This window comes from Erithacus rubecula (genome assembly GCF_903797595.1).
Source record: "Erithacus rubecula genome assembly, chromosome: 9".
Lineage (NCBI taxonomy): Eukaryota > Metazoa > Chordata > Aves > Passeriformes > Muscicapidae > Erithacus > Erithacus rubecula.
This window is the reverse complement of record NC_136660.1, coordinates 8,481,220-8,504,261: the sequence shown is the minus strand read 5'-3', so window position 1 is coordinate 8,504,261 and position 23,042 is coordinate 8,481,220. Positions and strand designations below refer to the sequence as shown.

Here is a 23,042-nt window from a genome sequence, read left to right as displayed (position 1 = left end):
GGGAAAAAATAGTAGTGAGTTTTCTTGGTTGCTAACGAGAGATTGTAGTAGAACAGGTTTTACAGTGAAATGGTTTCCTTGTAGACAGCCTTTGTCAGAACAGTATTTTTCAGGTTGGGAAAGAAAGTGAGAGAGCTGTGGGGAAAATGTGATAGAGCTCTGAAAATTCATAATGTGTGAAAAGCCAAGAGGAATGGACTTCATCAGTTTCATTGGTGCTTCCTGATTCCAGTCCTGTGGAAAATAATAAAATACAATATATAGCACAGAAAAACTTGCTAATTTGATGCTTATTTGAATTCTCAAACTCCTTGCTAGACAATGCTGTGTATATGATGAAAACACAGCTTTGAACAGAAGGAAGCTGGTGAATCTTGGTGGATAAGTCCATCCAGCCTTTTAGTGTGGTGGTGATCTGAATATAGATCTTAAACAACAGTTTGCTGAAGGAGTTCTGTTCTGCAATATTCTCTGAAGTGTTTGTTACTGACTTGGCAGTTCAGCCAAAAGCAGTGAAGGACAAGGCATATCTTGATCTGATGATTCTGTTCTTTCAGAGTCTACTACATTCTGTTGACACCCAGTCAAAGATAAAAACCTTTTTCATATCTTTCTTCAGAAATTAAATTCAGCTGAGAATGAATCTTTGCAGAGCATCCTAGGAGCGTCTTTGGTTTCCTTACCCTTATTTAAAGACTGCAGTCTTGGTGACAGTGTTTCTTTTCATCAGTTAGTGTAAATAAAACTCGGATGGTTTAAGCTGCTGTTATGCTTGTGTGTAAACTGATCCAAAATAAATAAAAGTTGTCTCTGAGGACGTTGCTCGGCACACTGAGCAATTAGAGATAGTGGTGTATAGTCAGCCAGTGTAAATGTAGGTACTTCAAAGGCTTCTTTGTTGTAAAGTTTAATGGGGACGCTCTTTCAAAACAGAGAATTAATTTGATTGATTTGGGGTCGGGTTCTGGAGGAGGAAAGGACTTGGGAGGAGTGTAACAGTGCATGTATGTCAACTGCTTACATGTCCTTGCCCTCCCCATAATGATTTTCCCCTTCCTGGTGACTCTTGAACTCCACCAGGTTCAACCAGATTTGTCCAAAGGGCTTATAGATCCTTGAGACAGCAAGACTGTTCCTGCTAAGGGAGGAAAGAAAGGGCTGGGGGGGGAAGCAGGCAGGTAGAAGAACATTAATATTCCCAGTATAAGGAAGACTGCAATGTGAGCTCAACCTTAACCCACATACAGCACTTTGTCTCTGGGTGTGGGAAACTAGGCTGTGTTGGTACTGATGTTGAAAAAAGTGCTTGTTAATTTGTTTTAAAGTGGAATTTGCTAGTCCTTGTCCTCATACTGCCTGAACAGTGCATGAATAAAGTCTCAGGACTCCCAGAGAGCATGAGCCATGATTGTATCTTAATCCTTAACACAGGTGAAGATAATGTTAAGAATTAGGTTGAGTTGAAAAATGTGACTTACATGGCTATGCACAAACTGAGAGGCACAGTTATTTCTGCTCCAGTTGTATTACCCTGCTTCAGTGGGTATTTCTTTGGGCATTAAAATGAAGGTGATGCAATGTCAGTTAATTTTGGTGAATGTTTGGTATTAAGAAGCAGTTGGTTTGGGGGTTTGTTTTAGTAGTTGTGCAGCCATTTAACACAGGTAAGGATCTGTATCTTTTATTTAAAATGGTAGAATTTGCTGATCTTTTTTTGGTTGTTTTTTAATAGCCTTCAGCTAGTGCTTGTAACAATCTCATTTTAAAGGCTTTGAGAAGCTCTTAATGTGGAAAGCTTCTCATAATCTTACCCTAATGTTCGATCAAGATTTAATACTGTCTGAAGAGTGTCTATGAGTAATCCTGTATCTAGCAGGTGATTTGCAGATAGGGGTTTAGGTAAATTTTAAACAATGAAAGACTGTTCATCTTCATGAAGGTGGGGAGAACTTGGTGGCCAGAAAGTAAGATGTGTCATTAGAAAAATACCACACTGATAATTCATATAAAACAAAAATGCAGCTACTTAGAAAATGAGGTTTTTTAGAGACTCTTACTGTAGGGTAAGGTGAAAACATTCAGAGCAATATTTTAATTTTTGGAATAGTCTGGTGGGATTTTTTTTTTAACTGTTAAATTTACTCTGTAAGGCATAAACCCAAATAGTATTTCACGCTGTATTCATCTGCACGTAAGCTTTGGTGTAAAAACATGGCATTGCAGAGCAAATTTTGTAAGTTTGCTGTTTTAGAATATTTATTAGCTTGTAGGTTGAATTAATGTAGTACAGTTTTTCAGATGAAAATTAATGTCAAAGTTGGATGAATTTTAGGAGTTGGTATGGTATTTCATAGTTACATGAGTTTATCAGCATGTTTCACTTTGGGCAGCTAGTTTGCCTGCTCTGGGTATTTCAGTTTATGGAAATACTTCTGGCATTGTAGTGTGAGTTAGCATTTTGACTCTGGATGCTGTGATGATTTGCTGGCTTTTGCTTTTGTGCACAGTGCTGAGCTCTGTAACTCAGGCCTTCAGAGAGTCTGGTCATGGGGTTGATACTCTTCATCAGTGAAGGTGTTTGAGTTGAGAGATGTTTCTCATCCCTGCATACTTCATGTTCTGGGCTGTGGACTATGGGAGAGTATTGCTTTTCTGCATTAATTCTAAGTGGAAAAAATTGGTATTTAATCATGCATTAATGAAGAAGTATTTTAATTAGGAATGAATTAAGTCTAGTTTGTTTTAGAGTCTATGAATTTATTTCTTGAAAATGTGTTTTGCTTGCTGTGGAGAAATAGAATTGCTTAAAATTTCTTTCCAGGCTACAGCACAGCATAGGAATTGTATCCCTTTCTGCCGTGTTGTAATGTTAGGCACAGATTTTGTGGTTATTGTGTTGGCAGTGACCTTTGAGGTGGCTCTTTAAGATTAGAAGAACAAATTAATTTTTCCCCCCCTAACATTTAGAACAATAATGAAAACAGCTAGTTCTCATTTTGACATTTGTTACTATGTACTGATATTCAGACAGGTTCTGTTCTGGCAATAGTTTAGCTCTTGGTGTTATAAAGGAGCATTTGTCTGTTGACTACTATTTGATTCTTTGTTTTTCTAAGTAGTTCTTAGTGCCCTCATTTTTTCACTTTGGGCCAGTGCACTTCTAGGTAGCAAATTAAAATGGCAAATGTAGTTCTTAAAAACTTGTGCTTATGCAGTGCAGGAGCAAAGGGACATGGCTGTGCTTTGCAACTTCTTGGCCCAGGCTGCAGAATTTAGTTGTGGTTGGTAGCTGGAAAAGCACAGAGAGTGCAGAGAGTAAATTGCAGAAAATGGATGCCCTTGAGGAAGGAGATTGTTTAAGTCATCAAGTCTGTTCCTGACATACTATCCTGATAGTACTTTGGTGACTGTGTGCAAAGCCTCTGCATCCTGCTTATGTGGGTGGGGAGCCCTATCTTTAGAGCTAAGTTTCAACATCCCAAGTGCAGGTTTGTTACATAATTGCATTTGACCACCAGGTTGGTCAGGGTATTCCTTTGGAATTGTTTTTGTGTTTAACGCTGACATGGACATGGAATATAATAGTTGGGCCAGAGTAATATCTTACTTCCTCTGCATGGTTTTTAAGAGTAAGTTGTTTACTTTGTGAGAAATTCAATTGTCATTTTCTGTCCAAAAATGAAACAGAGCTGGGGGAACCTGAATGAGGCCTGAGCATTTGGCAGTCTTAGGAGACAGCTGGCAGCAGCCATGATTATAAAGAACTGCAGCTGTGCTCTGGCTGGGTCGAAGCATTAAGAAACTGATAGCACAGAAGGGGAAAGGTCTGCCAGAAAACATGTGCACAGAATTTCAGTGTTATGAGGTTTGTTTGGATGGTAGTAGTTATGATGGGTATGTAGATAGGTGATACTCACAGATCCTCTCTTCTTTAGTTGCTTTTTGGTAAGTTTTCCCCTTTTGAAGATATCCCCTTTCCTATTATACACAGTTTTCTTGCTGTATCATTAGCCCATGTTCAAACTGGTGTGATTATTGTTCTCCTTTTTTTTTTTTTTTTCATCTGCTACTTCCATAGTGGTGGCTTGTTGGTTTTTTCTTGGGGTGTTTTTTCAGAAGTCTGAAATGATTGAGATTCTGTTCAAATCTTCGTGTTTGTGCTTGTTTGCTAAAATGACAATACAGAAAACTACTCCCATGTTTAGGAAAGAATCTGATTTCTGCAGCCTATTTTTCCTAACGACAGGGCAGTTCATACTATGTATGTCCATGTACAGAGTACATGGAACTTTTTTCCCCTTAGTCTGTAATTCCCCTTTCTGATACAACACTGAATTTTGCAGTCCATTCTTTCTTCATGGCCTTGGACAATAAACAGTTTTAAAAACACCTTACTTTTGACTGCTTCTTAGTTTTCTTAGTTGAAAAGTTGAAATAACTTTGTATTGAAAACGGTTGGTTAGTGCTTGTGGAAGTAAAAAAACCCTGTCAAGGTGCATACCTCTCAAGTGGGCCAAAACATACAGGCAAGCAGAAAGCAGTGGGTAGGGAAGCCATTTCAGACTCAAACTGCTGAGCTCTTACTAATTGAATGGAAAATGTTCTTTAAGTTCAAACTTAGTTCCTATTTTAATTTAAGAAACTGCTGTATTTATTGAGGATTTTCAACATATTCATGAGTACTGTCTCAATTCAGACTGATTTAGCCTAAGTACACATTTGTTTTGACAATTGGTAACGTTTCTGTATATATACTATATTATGCTTTAATTTTTTTCCATAGTGGCTCACCCTAAAAAAAATGGGTGAAAACAGGTATTTCTGGCATGTGTGAGTCCCTCATGCTTGCCATGACACTTGTAGCTGTTTATTCCTGGCTTTCTCTTGCTGCTCTGAGCAGCAGATGCCCTTCTAAGCTTGGAGTGAGCAGGAATGTGTCTCTTTTGTTGGACTTCCCATGAGAGGTGTGCACGTCAGGCTCTGACAACTCTTCTACTACAAAGTGCAGCAGCTCTTCTGCCCATTGTTTTTCCCCCTAAAGGTTTGCTGGGGAGGCAGTTGGGCTGAGCACACTGTGTCTGATTTGGCCAGGTACATGTGTACAGATTGATTTGGAGGTGGTGCTGAGAGATGCAGGGGCGTAAGGTGCAAAGAAAGATGAGAGATAGCAGAATATCTAGTGATTGCTAGCCAAAGAATTAGAAGAAGGGGTAAGACAGTTATATTGTTACTTCAAGAGCCATCTTGTCATACTATTAAGAACATTGCCTGAGATAAAGGCAAGGGATTAATTCAGGGAATATTTTCTGCACAAGAGGAAAGGTGGCCGTGTCAGACTGAACCTCTTCGAAAGGCTTCCACTTCCATTTAAATACAGGGACTTTTTAGAGATTTGTACACTGGCTGCAAAGTGTACCAGCATAACACAGCTTCTCAGAATGCCTCCTGGTAGTACACCTTTGAAGTGGAAAGAAATGTATGAGGCATTACTTGTGTGGCTGAAAGTGGTGCAAGCTTAGATGCAATAATTCCGTGGGTAGGGTTCAGCCTTTCCCGGGCTGGCGCTGAGGCACTGGGGGATGTTGTGCCAGCAGCACGTTTTGAAAACACAAAAATCTTGTTAGGCTCAGGGAATAAAAAGAATGATCTATTGGAGATGCTGAACAGTTTGTTACCAGACTGACAGATGTATCCAGGTGATTTGAGAGCAGAAAAAGTGTCTGAGCTGTCTTCTGTCTACTGTTTAGAAGAGCTAACTGAAATAAAGACAGTGTCATTGAGAACTTAATTAAGACTGTGTAAGAAACAAATTAATTTTTTTTTGCATATAAATTGCTTTAGAATTTGGATATTCAGGGTGCTGGAAAAGGAAACAAGACAAATGATTCTTAAGGAAAATAGTGCTGTAGTAAATGGTAGTAAATTGATTCCCATCACTTTAAGGTTTTCTGTGAATTTATTTCTGCAAAAAAAGGTGCCACTTAAAACATATGCAAAGAGTCAAGCAATGTCTGTCCCACGTGCACGCAGCCTTGTTGGGAATTCAATTGCTTAAGAATTTGTAATAATTTTCAACCGTGAAACTGCTCTTGGGAGTCAAATCTTCCTGTCTTTTGTTCATACCTGCTAACAAGCACTTCTTTCAAGGCATTAATGGATACTTAATTCAAATAAATTTTGCCCATTTCACAAATTGTGTGTTTTGTGTCCATGGGCTTTTTTTCCCCCGAGTTTTCCAGTTCTTCAATCATAGACAGAAAATGGATCAAAGGAGTTTAGTCTGCAACCTTTTCTCCTTACCAATAAAAACATTTCATTTCCAACACGTAATGAAATTTGTTCTCTAATTTGGAAAAAAGCATGACTTCTCTGCAGTTCCTGGTTTTCTGACCAAACCAAAGATGACACTCTGTGTGTCTCAGTTCAGCTGGTCAACTGCAAGCTGCAGAGTGAACTGATGTAGCTTTATGCTTGAAAACATTGGTGATGGTGTAGTGGAGCCATTACACCAGTGAATTAGTAAATGTTTCTAAGTGCTCAGGGACATCAGGCAGAGCAGTGGCTTAACCAGATGTTCCCTCCATCCTGTGTCAGTGATCCCTTCCTGAGCTGTAGCTGTGAATTGTATGTGCCCTCAGTAGCTGGAGGGTTCTGAACACCCTGCATACAGTTCTTGATGTTTCATTTTCTTGGCACCACATCTTGGTGTCTACTGGAAGAGAAATCGGGAAGAGTGTAAAACTGGCATGGTGCCACCTGCCTGATCTCAAGTGTTCATTGCTTCTGACTACCTTTAATGTTTGCAGTGAATTGTGGTGAATACTGAAAGAAACACAGTTTGTCGATTTGTTTCCTGTGAGTAGTAATCATGTTTCGCTCAGTTTTGAAGTATTAAAGGCAGCTACTTACACAGCAATGAAAGAACATAAGATTTCATGCTGCAAAGGATTTAGAAGGCCCTATGCCTTTTCTTTCTAGCTTGGAGGGTACTTTGCTTGGCTTTGAGAGAAAACTAAACCAAAGCTCAGGTTAGTAGGGCTAAATGTGACACTGGCAACTCGTCCATGAGTACATAGTGAAAAGTAAGCATTTGTTTTGCATATGTGATAGTATTTTGACATTGTGGTGTGGTTGTTTTAGCATACCAAGCCTAATATTGATTGTCCTTTGGTGTTCTTCAGTTTTCTCCTAACCTTTGTGCTGTTCAACTGGTTTTGATTCAACTCATGATAAAGTGGTAAAGAGATCTCGAGGACACAGTGCTGTTTCAGGTGTCATCTGTGCCTCCCTGCTGCCTGCAGGGTGGAAAGGCAGAGGAGGTTTTACTGGATCCCTAATCCCTGGGAAGGCAGCAGCTGGCACGTGGAGCTGGCACATGTCACGGTGCGTGATCCGTGATCCACAGCGGGTGCTGTCCCCTGCCCAGCCACAGGCTGAGGAGCCTTCAGGGGATGCTGGAGTTGTGGGGCAGCTTTGCCCTGTGAGCCCTGAATCTGTTCAGGGTAGAAATTTACAGTAGGAGACCTCACTCTCACAGCCCAAGATTCTGCTCAGTGCTTCGAGTAATGCTAAAATGGCAAATAAGGTTCTGCATCTCCACCACAGAATAGTAACTAAAACATGTAATGTTTGACTGTAGGCAATTAGTGTTAAACTGTTAATGATGATTTGGTTTTTACAGAGCTGAAAATGTTTGCATGGAACCTAGTGACTTAGTTTGATAAGTTAAATGGAAATGAAAGAAAAGTGAAATAGGGACTAAGCTGGAGGATAGATGAACTATGGTTGCTTGGTTTTCTCCCCCAGAAGAGTATTTGATTTTCTAAAGGATTACTTTACTTTGTTTTGGATTCCATTTTGGTATATGCTGTACCATATATGAAGGATCAGGGTATGCATTATTAACTGTTATGGCTTCAGTATTTGGTGGAAAGAGTTTTTTCTCTTTTCTCCAAATTTCAGTGTTTCCTCTGTCAAACTTTCATGGTTACAAGTACTTAAAGAAAAAATCAAGTTGAAATGTGAGACATTTTAATGTCAGAATTGTCAGATGTTGAGCTGAAAGATGTAGACTTCTTATCTCTAAAAAAAAAAATTTCTCTTTTTAAAAAAAAAAAATAAAGTGCTTTTTTTTTTTTTTTTTTTTTTTAATTCTAGAATTGCATTTTTCATTTTGTCCGTGACCTTAAAAATGAAAAAGGAGGAGGTAGTACCACTGGTTATCTGTGGTAGTCATGAGGCATTTACTGCTATTGTTGAATGTATGGATTATTTCATACATGTAGCATCTAACAAGGGCTTATAGTAAGTGTTTTTTAAAAATAAGATAGGAACAGAATGTTATCTTTATTTCCATATAGATCTATAATCTAATACTCTAATCCATGCAAGTATAGATACATATTTGTTACACATTTTAAGGTTTCTTACTGAAAAGCAGTGGGCTTTTGACAAGTCTGTTACATTCCTGCTGTTTAAGTGTTTGCATGTATCTCTGTCTGTTATAGAAGAGTACAAACTTTATTGCCTTATTTAAATTTACTATCTTGCATTGTCTGAACTTGAAATTTTCTCTGTAGTGCTAACTTTACTAAGGTTACTTGGAACAATAATGATCATCACTTAAATATAATTTTACAGATTGAGTGATGTGCATCCGTTGTGTGTAAAAATATCACGTTTTGTGGGGAAGTGGAAGTTTTGCTTTGGCTTTGTTTTATTTAAATTCATCAGCAATGCTGAAGACATCTGTCTTGTTAAGTTACATAAACTAGAGCATGAAATAAAGCAACTTTTAGCGATTTAAACAGTAAATAAATCATGATTACCCCAGAACATTGTTATGGTTCCTAGGTATACAGTGTTTGTACTTGAGGAGAGGAGTTACATGCTGTTGCTGATTTTAAATTACTTGGGAGAGTTATTCTGGGATTTGAGCCCCAAAAGAGCCTTGTTGCAGTTAAAAATGGGAGAAGTTCTGTGCCTTTCTTGGACTACAGAATATCTAGTAATTCACTATTAGTTTCTTTTATCATATTTTTTTCCTACAGTGGTGCTAGCTTCTGCTGTAGTAGTTGCTGCCAATAAATACTGTAATTTTTAAAATCAGGGTTATTGGAATCTCAGTATCTGTACACCTTTGGGCAATTAGGAAGTGATTAGCAGTACTTTCTGGTATTGAAGGCTCAGGCTGACAGCTATTGACCCACTGATGAGATGAGAACAGGGGCTTGAGGAAGGATTCTTAGAGGAAGTATTCCTCTAAAAGTCACTGCTTAGTTTCCCAGTAATGCATTGTGATGATGCAGTTTTAAAGCTGAACTTTCTACCTGGTGTACACTAAAAAGAGTTCAGTAGTTCCATTTTCCATCAGCCTTGCTTATTATTGGAGATGGAAAAACCTCTCTGGTGCAGTTACTAAGACTTTTGAAGTACTGTGGGTTTTTAAAATTTTGGTGCCCCAGAATCAAGGAGGAGGTTAACTGCCACTGTTTTGCTGTTTAGGTGTACCTTGGTGTGCTGTATTAAATTAATAACTGAATGGTAAAATTGAGATGCAACACTTTGTTGATACTTACGGGATCTTCTCAAGCAATTCAGGGTTCAAAGCTGCTGGTGCACGGGTTGCACAAGGCAACACAAGTCCTGCTGTCAACATAAAGAGCTTTAGTGCTCTTTGTCTTGTAACATTCCTTGGGAGTGTAGTAAACCAAGCATCAATAAGTAAAGCCATTTGACTGGTCTAGGGTGGATTTGTTACTTATTAGTCAGCTGAACTGACTACAGAAAGTGATTTTGATCATATTTACACAAGAAGAGAAACAAGAAGTTGCCTTAGATGTAGAACAGTAATGGTAAGGCTGCAAAACAGTGTATTTTAACAAGGAAGTCTGAAAATGTTTTAAGTTTAATTTGCTGTTTTTCATGCCTACATCTTCTGGTAGTCTTTAGCATCACAATAATATTAAACATATGGGAGAAAGGAACATTCTGTACACTGTCAAATTCCCTTCTTGATTACAGAAAGATTAATTTTAGTTGTGCCTCTTGGATTATGGCAAACATGAGATTGAGATGGGAATAACAATATTGCTTGTACAACATATTGATACTGAAAAGTAATAACCAAGATTCTATCATGGAGATGGCAGGGTTAGGGTTCCTTGTTCTATGAGGAAGTTAGTTTTGAATTGTGCATTTCATATATTCTGTGTAAAGCTTGTTTTATTTCTAGCTAAGTATGTATAACTTCTGTGACAGACCTCAGCTGGATTCCAGAAAACTTAGATACAGTTTGTCAGATATTACTTGTCCCGGTTCCCTGAGGAATTTTAGCAAGGATTAAATCAATTTCCTTCGAAACTGGATTTGGTAACCATTTCTTTTACTAGAATTTTCAGTGCCTTAAAATTTTTATATAAAACATATGTGCAAGGATGGCATTCAGATGATGCCATTTTAATTTGAAAACAAGTTAGCCAAAGTCCCTGGAATAGTGCTGAAGCTTATTTCCCTCATCAGGAATTTGTAATCTTCTCATCAGTGCTGTGAAGCTTCTGTGCCACTTAGATAAATGGAAGCTGATGAAATTTCATGTGGTCAGACTAGTGCTGAAGAGATGCTTTAGCCTTCATTTTACTGATGACTTTAGGAAACCTTTGCTGCCTAAAAATTTGAACCTTTGGGGTTGCGTTCTGCCAGTGGAGCCCCTTTTATCACTGTAGTGTTCTGCACGTGTCTTCTAAGCACCTTCTCTTCCAGCATTTCTGTTGTCACTTGGCCCTGTCCCAGTTGCTTCTATGTCTCCACTTTATCCCATCCAGTGCTACTCTTCTGTGCACCAAGGTCTTCTGCATTGTCAGACTTCTTATCTAGCTTCTCCTGGCCCAGGCAGCCATTTTAGTGCCAGCAGTAACGGCAAGCACCTGGGTTCCTGTGCTTGGTGATACTCTCAGAAATTTCCAAGAAACTCTTGTTTCCTGGAAGTAACGCTCTTATATTGCTGTGTGTCTGTGTGTGTGTGATGTCAGGAACGGAGGGTTGCATTAAACTCTGGTACTAAATGCACCAAGCTGTTGTTGGTATTCAGGGAAAACAAAGGGCATGGTTTCCCTGCTATTCCCAGTTTAGAGGACAGACAGCAGGTGGAAGATTTAATCCTTGCATTACTTGCTAACATTACTATTGTGTAGGTGCTGGTTGGCTGGAAACAAACCTTACAACAACTGACTGACTATAGTGGAACTTGTTCTCTGGGACAGTCTGAGATGTGAGTGTGGCTATAGGTTGGAGATTCACACAAATAACTTTTTGGCAGCAGCTGTTCTTCAAAGATTGCATAAAACTGAATTTCAGAATTTCTGTTTGTGATGAGAATTGCATTTTCTGTATTTCTTTTGTAAGTCCAAATATTTTCATTCGAAGCAGCAAAATGAAGTGACAGTTGAAGTTGTTTGCTGTTTTATTCAGGGTACAAGAAGGAAATTATTTTCTTACATAGTAAGAATTTGTAGTTGTTCTTTAGTTATTCACTGTAAGTCACTTGTGTGTGAAACTTTAGTAATTATCTTTTCTGAAAATTCCAGCACAGTTTCTCCTTTTTTGTGTAAGTTGCCTTGGTAAATAAGTGGTTGTATTTAGGGTTTACCACTGTCTTTTGCATGATGCCCATATTTTCAGAGCGTCACTTCAAGTTGATTTGTTTTAGTAATTACAAGAAGACCTTATTATAACAAAACCTTTAAACTGAAGTGCTTAAAAATTATGAACCAGGTGGATAAAGACGTCTGTTTTTTCTCAGTGATCACTGAATATTTTTTGTTATTGTAACTTACCAAAGTTTTTTGTTGCTTCATTTTAGTAATAAATATATCTTTTCTTGTAGATAAAATCCAGAACTTGAAAGAAGATAATGGGAACAGTCATTTCATCTATGACAATGCTGGAGACAGTAATAAAACCAATGCTGAGACCACAGACACTTCTGGATGCAACACTGAAGCCAAGGACTTGCCTGATTCTTGGGACTCCCGCATGGGAAAAACAGCAGATTCTACATCAGAAACATCTCAGACCAAGGGGCCACTAAGAACTCACTTGTATGAATGGGAGGATGATAATGAAGACACCAGAACTGGAGAGTATATGTTAGCTTTTGACAATGAACATCTCTCAGAGGCAAAGAGCAAGGATGAGGAGTGTGATAAAGAAGATAGTGAAAATCCAAAGGAAGCCATTAGTGAAGAACTTGTGCAACCTATTCCTAGGCCAAGCAACTGTAGGACATATTGTCGATCCAACAAAGCAAAACTGCAGGGGGCAACAAATTTTGACAAGCTGATGGATGGCACCAGTCAGTCTTTATCCAAAGCAAACAATGAGTCAAATAATGACAGTCTGAACGCAGGAAAAAAAGTCTCTTTAAGTAGTGGGACCAGTTTTCGAGGGACGGTTGGACGGACTAGAGACTACACTGTTCTGCACCCATCTTGCTTGTCAGTTTGCAATGTGACCATCCAGGACACCATGGAGCGCATGGATGAGTTCACCACCACAGCCCCCACTGACCTGGGCGAAGCTGGGCGCTTGAGGAAAAAAGCAGACATTGCCACCACTAAAACTACAACCAGGTTCCGACCAAGCAATACCAAATCCAAGAAGGATGTCAAATTAGAATTTTTTGGGTTTGATGATCAAGACGAGGGAGGGGGAGATGAAGGTGCCTCTAGAAGTTGTGGGAGTTCCAATTACAAAATCAAGTACTTTGGGTTTGATGACTTAAGTGAAAGCGAGGACGAAGATGAAGAGTGGCAGGTAGCAGAAAGGAAGGCAAACAAAAAGCGAAGTAGAACTGTACCATCTGCTTCACTACAGTCAACCTCTGATGGCAATGAAAACTGTTCCCAGGATAGCCAGCTCAGCACTAATGCAGGTCAGTAGAACTCTTTTGGAATATATGAGTGGCATTTAATTTTAATTGACTTCAATATTTTGTCCTTTTTGCAGTGTATCTAGGCATTTGCTGAACTATACCACTGTTTTGGAAATCTAACAGTTAAACTCCCTTCTCCTGTGGTCCTGTCTCATGTTTCATATCTCTCTTGAAGTATGCTTTATACCCCTTGATCGCTTGCCAGAGGTAGAGGGGTTTTTCTCTTTTCCAAAAGAAGATTTGTACCTTTTTGGTGTGTTGAGCATAAGTATCTATGCCTGGAAGGCAGGCCTCCAGATCAGGCCACAATTACAGAGCTGAGTGCACACATTTAAGTACCTCTTAAGAAATAGGCAATATCTTTTTCTGCTTTTGAATGTGTTTGTGGGTACTTTGGACCTTTCTCAAGCTCCATCTTATCTGAGGATGCATGACTTGAGAGAGAGGCTGTCAGGACCCACAGAATGCCAGTTAGATAACTGGCTTTGGGAGAGCCTCTGTATATTTGTTTCTGTTCTTGTTTTCAGTTTTTAGATATCTCCGTCTTCTGTACAGGTTGTGGAGTGGGGTGTTTGTGTGTACTCAAACACATATATATGAGCAAAACTCTGCACATGGCAGCTGCTGAGCAAGTTCTGGTGGGTAAATCCTTTTCAAAATTAGACTTGCTTGGTGGTTGATTTGGTCCTGTGTGTTGGTGAAGAATGAAATGAGTAACATCAGTGGAAGGTTGCTTTTAGCTCTTTTTTTTTTTTTTTTTTTTTAAAGTCTAATGCCAACGAGTCACATGTGTTGGAATAAATATTTCAACATTGCCACTGTTCTATGGAACATTTTGGTCCTCCATTTTGGATCATGAATCTTGAGAAGTTTTATCAACTCACTGAAGTTCTCACTTTAAGACTTGGGCCAGATGTATTTCATTGTGATAGGGGGAGAGGTTTTCAATGTAGCCTTGCAAATGTTAGAGAAGCTGGGGTTCTTTTCCTACAAATAGCTTCTGCTAATGTAATCCAGAAATAAAATTTCAGAGGAAAAAAATGTTCATTTCTCTATTCTAATTATAGCTGTTTCTAAAACCAGAATTTTCTGTAAGCCTTTTAATCAAAAGTAAATTGTCACTGCTAGGGTTTTTTTGTGGATTTGAAAGGAGCAAATGAATACTGATGTTGTATAAGAAGACTATGTCTTCAGACACAAAAAAACCCCATAATTTGTTTTCATAAAATTTATGATGAGACACTTGGGTTCCAGCCTATTTGGAAAATGGGTTTATCTTACAGGGCTGCTTAAGAAATACTCTTAGTCCCTGTCCCTAATGAGTCTTTGTTCAGCCATTTATTCCAAGGGGAAAATTTGCTTGTACAGTTAATGCAGCCGAGATGCTGACCCATCTGAGGACAGCAGCTGAAAGGATTATCAGAAGTCTGAAAATATCTGCACTTTGCATTTGGCACTGTGTTCACCAAGCAGGCCTTTATACTCCCAGGTATCACAGATGATTTCTCTGAAATATTTTCCTAGGAGATTTCCATGGCAGAGGGAAATGTAAATTTATGTTTTGTTAGTTCTTAATGTGCTTCTCCACTTCAGGTAAAGTGCTACCTCTCAGTCTTTCTGCTGGGAGATGCTTCCCCTTTATTTTGCATCTCCTTTGCTCATTTGATTCTTGTTGTGTGCTGCTGTTGGCAGGTGAGATTTGACTTGCAGTTTTTTTTTCTGAAATTTGAAAGGGTGATGTCCTGTAGTACAGGTTATGAAAATAGGGAGCCTGATGTGGCCCTGAAATTTGTGGGGCTCCTTGCTCAAGTTCACACTATTTTCTCTCAGACCTTTGCAAATTTTGAGCATCATGATCACTCAGAACACCCATGATAAGAGTCCTTAAATATAGTGATACTGAACCTGAGAATTTCTCAAGAACTTCTGGATCTAAGCCTGAAGATGCAGTAAAATGTGGCATTGCTCTGAGGTATTGTTTTTGCCTACTGGAAAATTGTAGTTTCTGCATCCATGAAAAATGCCAGCTTTGACTCCAAGCTTGAGAAGAAAGCTTTCAGAACATCTTGCACAATAAAACTCTGTCCTGAAATGATGAGCAGTACTGAGAGGTGCTAATGCTACGTGAGGTCTGTATGTGCTGTTCCTTTTTTGTACTAATGAATAAATCCCCTGGTAAAATTCTAGTTTTCCTATTCCAGGTTGACAGGTGAAATGCTGGATTCCCTCTCTGAATTTCAGCCCTGGAAAATCCCAAGACTGATTTTGGTGTTCTGTGCATAGGGAATGTTACGTGGCATAATCAGTTTTTCAAGAAACTTGATGTTTTTGCTGCTGTCACAGCCTTACTTTGCTGTGTTACTGATTTGGTTACTTGACATAATCTAGGTGTATTTTTATGAAACATATTTTTAAAACTTTAAAACATCTGACAAAGATTTTATAATGGAACATTATAAAGGTTTCCTTCTAGTCTAGCAGTTGGCAAAGGGAAAGTAAGTTTAACAATACTATTTAAATGTTTTTACAAATGAAATTTAAGAAAGTGAAAAGACTACATGAACGATATTAGTGCAGGAAAAATTGCAAAACAGATAAATTCAATATTGGTTAGAGTGTCTTTCATTGAAAAGCATCTTCTGTTGCTCACTTCATAGTCTTTTCTGCTGAAGTGGTTAAAAACCACAAAAAAACCTCTAAAGCCAATCAAGTAAAACTCCCAACTCTGAAAAAAAGCTCCACCTTTTAAATTCCTAGATGCTGTCACTTCACTTTTTAAAGAAAATACTTTGTGACTTTATTACCCTTAGATTTTTGCTGAAGTGTTGAGTTCTGGTTAAAATTAACTTTTTATTTTGCCATTTCAGTCTAAAATTCTCTCATTCCTCTGTAGCAGCCCAGTGAAGCAAAAGCCCGTTTGGCTTGTGAGCCTCCCAGAATGTCAGGGGCTAAAGTACTGGTGAGACTTCCCTACATTTGAAGCACTACTTTTGTCATTTCAGTAGCCAGAGTACAGGATGCCTTCAGTGAGGAGCTTTTAATGCTGGAAAAAAGTGACTGATTTAGTAATAATCAATGGGGAGTTGTATCCAAGAGAAATCTGTATTGCAGCTTAGTCTTTTGCTTTGTAAATCATTTGTCATATACAACTTAACCTTTGTGTCACCGATTCATTTTTCCTTTCAGTGATCAAGATGAGTAATCTTTTTAGGTAATGTAGCTTTTGAATATCAGCATCCAGCACTCAGCTCAGTTCTGGTGAGCCAACCTGCTCTGTTTTTGGTTTGTTTTTTTTTAAATCCTTTGCATCTTCTCAAAAACTGAGTCACCTTCATTGGATAAATACTTTAAGCTAGTTAAAACTACATCAAAATCCTCAAAGGCAGAGTCCTGTTTGGACTTCAAAACCTTTTGCAGAATTACCCTTGGACAATAAAGCAAAATGTTGTTCCACAGGAAATTTTCTATGGTTGTTGCCTTAGTTGGTCTTTGAATATCTTTCCAATTCCAGCAAAGAGAGACAAATTATCTTAAAGATTATAAATGCCTTGAAAATTGTTGGACAGAGGAGAAAAGGCCTTAGGTGCTCCCATACTAAGGAAAAAGTCAATATGACCAATTTCTCTGTAAGGGGCAAAAACTGCCCCAAAAAGCCATACTGGAAAAGAGTCAGTGTAAAGCACCCTTCAGTAGGGTCACTGCTTTACCAAACTACTTGTGTGTTTGTCTCACCCAGTTAATGTTAACAAAAAGCTTCTTCTCCTGCCCTTATTTAGTTTAGATGTAAAAGTCTGCTAAGATAATGTATGTAGAGTGTTTTTAGGGTACCTAGAAGGCCTCAAAAAGCACTGCTCAAATAGAAGCATTCCAGGTGATCTTACAGAGCTAGTAAGTGTTTGATGTGCTAGCAACATCAGAAAATGCAGAATTATCCTATTGTAAGTAGGAGTTGAAATGTTTTTCATCAAGAAATTCCTTTGAATTTAAAATCATGTAATTTAAGTGGAATCGTTCAGAATCACATAGAAGTAGAAATCAAACAATGAAAGTTAAGATGATGTTAAAACTGTGGCTTAGTTGATCCAGAGCATTGTTAGTCATTATTGAAGGCAATTCCAGTCCAAGTCTTAGCACAGGGCACAAGTTACTGTTCTCATTTGGTGAGAAACACAAACATTTTGTGTTCCTAGAGTGACTTGCATATTTTTAATGGCTGTGGTGTCAAGTAAAATACTTTTTAGCTTTTAATCTACAATGGGAGAGTCCAGTCAGTCAGGGCCTGACTTCTTCAGAAATACGTCAGGATTTAAAAGGATGTGTATCAAAGCAATTTGATTTTATTCCTTGAATTGTTTTCAGCAAGGACTAAGTTGTCTTTTGTATAGATTTGGAAGTAGTTTTGCTTTATTTATTAGTATTTTTCCTCAGTTACACTAATTTTTTCAACCATCTTTGAAAGTCAGTTGTTTTTGGAGAGACTGTTGATGCTGTGTTCTTAGGCTCTTGTGCTCACATGGCACAGCTACATTGAGAACCAGTGGTATAGGATGTGAGAGGCAGGTTCCAGGAGGTGCCCTGCAGTGGGCATCCTGCCAGTCCTGGTGCTGCCAAGCATGTTGGACTTCACTGCAATTTGGGAAACTTTGGAGCTTTCTTTTAGTAATACTTGTGCTCCTTAGACAAGTGTTGTGTCCTTGAAATGCCATTGGAAAGGTGGTTGCCTGTTTTGCCTTTGCTTGCCTTCTTACCCAGCTTGGCTGATCCTATGTACATGGGATTAGAGTAACCCATCCTACCTGCTTGTGTTTCTGCAATGCACTTTGCAAATAGCAGTAAAACTTCTCAGGAATAGATTTGTTTTCTAAGCAGTTTGTCTGATGAAACACTGCTTCTCTGTGCCTGTCTTTATTTCCATCTTGAAATCTGTGGTAACTTCTGGTTTGTGCCAAGTAAACTCTTTCCCTTGTCTCCAAGGGCTAATGCTTCAAATAAAACATCACAAATTTTAAAAAACCACCAAAATAAAAACAAACCAAACAGAAAAAACAAAAAAAAACTAAGGACAAGCATTTAATTTGATGAGTGAATTGCAGACTTACAGTCCAGGATGGGGTACTAGATTCAGTATGTATAAGGCAAGTATGGAATCCATTGAAGGGCAATGCCAGCAGTTCCTTCTAGCTGACTCTCTCCTGAGCTGGTCACTGTATTTTTTTTCCTGTTTACAGCAGAACAAACATAAACAGGCTGCCTTCATGAGAGGTGAAGCAAGATCAATTCTTCTGTTTTGTAATTGTAGTGTATTTTTCTAAATCTCTTAATCTCACACTTTTGAGGAACCCAATCAACTGCTTTATTCATCTGCTGCTCAGGGTTGTAGCAGTAAACCAGCCATTAGTAAGCTCATGTAAAAGGTACCCTGGGATTTACAGGAGGGATGGGAAGCAGTATCCTGAAGCTTACCTAGTGGGCAAGAAGTGCTGTAATGGTTGTGACTGCACCTTGTCATGCTTCTGAGTATTACTGCAATCCAAGCCAGCATGAGCTGCATCCAAGACTGTGCTAGGCATTAAAGCTGATTTTTCTGATGAAGATTGATTGTTCATTTATGTAATGTCAGGAGCTATACATATGGAATTATCAGATGCCAGAAATGCTTGAGCAGTTCAACAGCTTTTAAAATGGTTGTTTCATGTCTATATTTACCCTTAACAGATCTGGAATTTTCAGAAGATGCATCTGGTGTGCTTGAAGGCAATAAGAAATCCACAAATAAACAAGGTGATAAATCTAAGGAAAACACCAGGAAGATTTTTAGTGGGCCAAAGCGGGTGAGTGATGCTGAGACCAATACAAAGTTCTTATTTTACTGAACTGCTCAGTATTGATGTTTCTTCTTATATATGCAACAGGGCTTCTGTCCCAGTTTATATCTGCACTTGAGATCATATGTTGGCCCTTAATATTATTTCTGGAAAAATAAAATATTAAAGTGCAAAATTTTTGTATTTATTACTGGAAGTTTCATTTTTCAGGTTCACATTACTGCTATGGAGAAGCAGTCTTGTAATGTAGATGCATTCCCTGGAGATGATTTTTAAAGCAAAGTGTCAATAAATTCTGTGTTTTACTTTGTGGTTTGTTAGTGTTTGGGGGAAGATTCTTTTTAGTCTTTCATTTGCTGTCCCAAGAAATATCTATCATGTTATAGGATTGAACTTTTAATAAAGTTCAAATTAAGCATTGATATAGTCTTTATAAGGATAAGTGCCTTTGTAGCATTTGGCATGGTGAGATTTTCTTTTAGTTGGAAAAAAACCTAACTGCCAATCCCACCCCAGTCTTCTCCAGCTGTGTAATATTCTATATGAATTTGCCCTTTCATAGCATTAAAAGATCTTACTCATTTTCTTGATCTTAGAGAAATGTGGTTTATCAGTTAATATAGGGTACTCAGTATTTTGAGGCTTCTAAAAATGTGCATACAGCAGAAATTGAGTTTAGCCACCAGGTAAAAGTTTGCAATAGAGGGATCCATGTAATCTCCATTAAATGAAGCTTTTATGACCTGAATGTTCAGGACAGCATTTCCAAATCTTAAGGCCTTTTCATGAGCTTTTTGCATAACTTGTTCATGTTACCTGGTGACAACAGGCCCTGTCTCACCATCATTGTAACCCACAACTGCTCTAGTAGGAGAAAGAGGGGAAATGAGCTTGTATTTCTCCTTCCCCTTTGAGTTCCATAGGCTTTGCAAGACCTGGAAGTTGCATGGTATTATAAAATCTGTCTTTTACATGTGTTGAGTGTGCTCATCAGTCCAACGGTTCAAAGAAGTTTTTTAAATTTTTTTTTTCCTAAGTAATTCAAATAATTCCTCATGAAGGTAACTAATTACTTGTGTTATATGATCGTTTCACTTCAAGTAATTTTTCAAGGTGCCTTTTTTCTTTGGTCTTCCAGAACCAGAAGATTTATTATCTCCCCACTTGTGTTGATATATAAAAATTTTTCATTTAAAAAGAAAAGGATTTGAGGGTGGAGCAAGAATGACAAATTTGGTTTAGCTCTCAAAATGTGCAGAGGAATGTTTTTGTGTGTCAGTTGTGATGCCCTTTGAAAAGGAAGCATCACTTGTTGCTTTGACTTTGGACAGAATGAGAAGTTTCTTCCTCCAGAGTTTGAAGTCAGATAAGTGAGAAGGTTTTTTTCACAACTGAAAAGTATTTCTTGAAGATGGAAGTTCCTCAGCCTTTGCTGATTAAATAATCATTTTTTCAAATTCAGCTTATCATTGAACATGTTACACTACACTGAGAAACAGAAGTACAGGAAGTACAAATTTGACTAACTTTTTCAGTTGTACATTTTAACAGCATAAAACAGCTGTGGGTCTTCTGCCAAATACTGATTTTTTTTTTAAATATAAAATATTTATATACTGCAAAAATACTCTGTAATTGCATTTCACGTGTTTCTTGTTCAATTTTTATTCTTTAAATCCCTGAAATTTTGTGTGAAAATGATTCTAATTAATTTTGAATTTATATGTCATGGAATTACAGGGGGAAGGGAAAAGCCTTACAGCAATATTATACTATATAAGGGAGAATGGTTTCAATTCTAGAAAATTCTCACCTGGGGAGAAACTTAATTCAAGTGGGAGAGTTGAGAATGAAACAGCTGTTTTGACCCTGTAGTGATATGATGGACCTAGAAGTAGATGTTGCTGTAATTGAGATTCAGATTTTAAACTTTAATGTTCTCTAATCATATGGCTGTTACATGGAGTTACTAAAAAAGCTTGTAAAGCTTGTTCTGATGGTAATTAGAGATGCTGTAATTATCTTCTTAAAATATATAGACTCTTAATCTTAGTTGTATCTTAAGGGAATTTTCATTCTGGAGGGAAAAAAAAAAAGAGAACTAAAAGTATTAATCTGATGATAATAGCTAAATGATCTTTTAAAAAAAATCTCTGAAATTTCTTCACTGTCTCAGCACTGTTTGTTTTTTCTTGTAGGAGCTAGCAGATACAGTGGTAAATATTTTGTGTTAGTTGGTGATGTCCAGAGCTGTGACACTGCATTAGACTGAGCTGCCAAGAAAAGAGCTCTGTTACTCAGGAAGCAGCAGGTGCTGTCATTAAATTTCAGCAGATCCAGAAAGCTCAAGTATTTTTTCCAGTCTGTATTCAGCATATCTCTCTCTTACTGTTGTAATTTTGAAAACTTGACCATTGTCTCCTAATGCTGAAGTCCAGTTCTTGAAACCTTGAGTGTATGCACAATAAAATATTACTGACTTTGTTGACTTAGTGAATAACAGTGTTTCTAAACACTGCTTTTACTGTAAGGACTGAAATCACTGCCTGGTTGCTGTAGCCACAGACATTACAGTAGGTGAGTAAAGTCTCAACCAGAGCTGTGCTTTTAAGTGAATTAAACCTCTTTATCCTGAGCCTGAGTTATAGGAGGAGTGTTACATTCCATAGCTGCATAATTAAGTACTTACAGTACATAAATATTGGCATTACTTGAGTTGCAAATTATGGGTGTGAAGCATACATGAGTAACATCTGCAGAAGTTTGTTTGCAACTGTTTACAATTGTAATTCAACTGGTTGGGTAACTCATGCTGTAGCATGTCGGTGTGGGAACCCTGGATACGCCCACCTGCTGGCCCCTTTGAGCTTAGTTCCCCTTCTACAGGTGAAACTACTTCTCCATCAGCAGGCAAACTCAAAAAAAAAAAGAAATTTTTTGTTGCTATGGTCCAAATCTACTGAGACTGAAGATTTGAAAATAGGATGTATAAAAATGGTTTCATTAGATTTCTTACTCCTGCAGCTTTTACAACAGATTTTAGCTAGAGTCAGCAAATGAAGAGAAACAGTTTTTACAGGAATACTCTGGAACAGTTTCCTGTGGTTCTTGTGCAAAATGTGTCTCTAAATAGGAACCTGGAAAAAGCCAGATTAAACTGTAAGATGAGGAGGACTAATCGATCCCTAAACATAACCTTTTGATCCATCAGGCCTAAAAATTAATTATTTTATTTAGTGTTTTATGTCACTTCAGTGTTTGTGTTGTCTAGTGTATCATTAGGGGCCACCAAATCCTCTGAACAGCATATTTTCTGGAATAGCCCCTCTGCTCTTAAACTCAAAAAATATAATGAATGATCTGCAGCTCTGTGCTGATGCTAGTTCTGCCTGTGGCCATAGGAAGCCAACCTAGACATAGTGAATACTGATTACCTTTGAATATTTCAAGGTAAGGATTTAGATAGAGTTGCAAATCATACTTGAAAGCTATGGGAACCTTTCAGCTTGAGGAGCCTGGGAGGGGAGCAGAAACTCTCATCTTTCTGTTACTGCTCTTCAGGGCTGCTGAGGCATGTGGGAAGACTTAGGGAGCTGCATGAAGGAGACAGAGGAGATATAACAGAAAAAAAGCACTGACTCCTAAGTTGGCACAACTGGAAGCACACTCAGTCTTAACATTTTCTCAAAGTAGCGTGAAATTTCAATTAGATGAGGACTTTATCAGGAGTTTTTTTTCCTATGCCTTAGAGGAGGTGAATTTTAGAAACAAGTCTCTTGGAATTAGTTTCTTACATGCTGGTATCTTTTGCACTGAGTATATTTCATAAAGCTTCCATGCTACTATAGAATGCAATTTTAGCACCTATAAAATACTGCCTTTTTCTTGGGAGTTTCTAATGTGTTTTTTATGATTGGTAAGATGAGAAAGAAAGTGCTTACTGTATAGTCAGTCTACATTGGTGATTCATGGACTACTGATCAAACTGGAAACAAGCCTGAAGGCTAATTCATTGCTTAATGACTTCTGACTCCAGTTAAAATGGGTGTATTTCAATTAAATTTTCACTTTTGCATGAATATTTACTGTTTTTAAATTACTTGAAGCTAGCTTAAATTTTTTTCTTACTCTTACATTGCTACGCTTGGAGAAATGTCTTTAAATTCACTTGTTGAAATCTTAGCAATGGAAAACCTGCCTGGCTTGTGACAATGTATAATTGGTCAATGGGGATACATCAGTGGGCTTTTTTTTTCCCCTCTTGTTGTGCACACGTTGGTTTGTAC

The 23,042-nt window shown here is 38.0% G+C and overlaps 1 protein-coding gene across 3 annotated transcripts in view; it reads left to right on the top strand.

The window, feature by feature from the left end:
* The window catches only part of WAPL (WAPL cohesin release factor), a 64,186-nt gene that overhangs the window by 4,945 nt on the left and 36,199 nt on the right, over positions 1–23,042 (top strand). For all 3 annotated transcript variants that reach the window (XM_079312338.1, XM_079312336.1, XM_079312337.1), the window contains exons 3-4: positions 11,885–12,931; positions 18,647–18,762. In XM_079312338.1, coding sequence (XP_079168464.1) covers positions 11,885–12,931; positions 18,647–18,762 — 1,163 coding nt within the window. The remainder of the gene's footprint in view (positions 1–11,884; positions 12,932–18,646; positions 18,763–23,042) is intronic.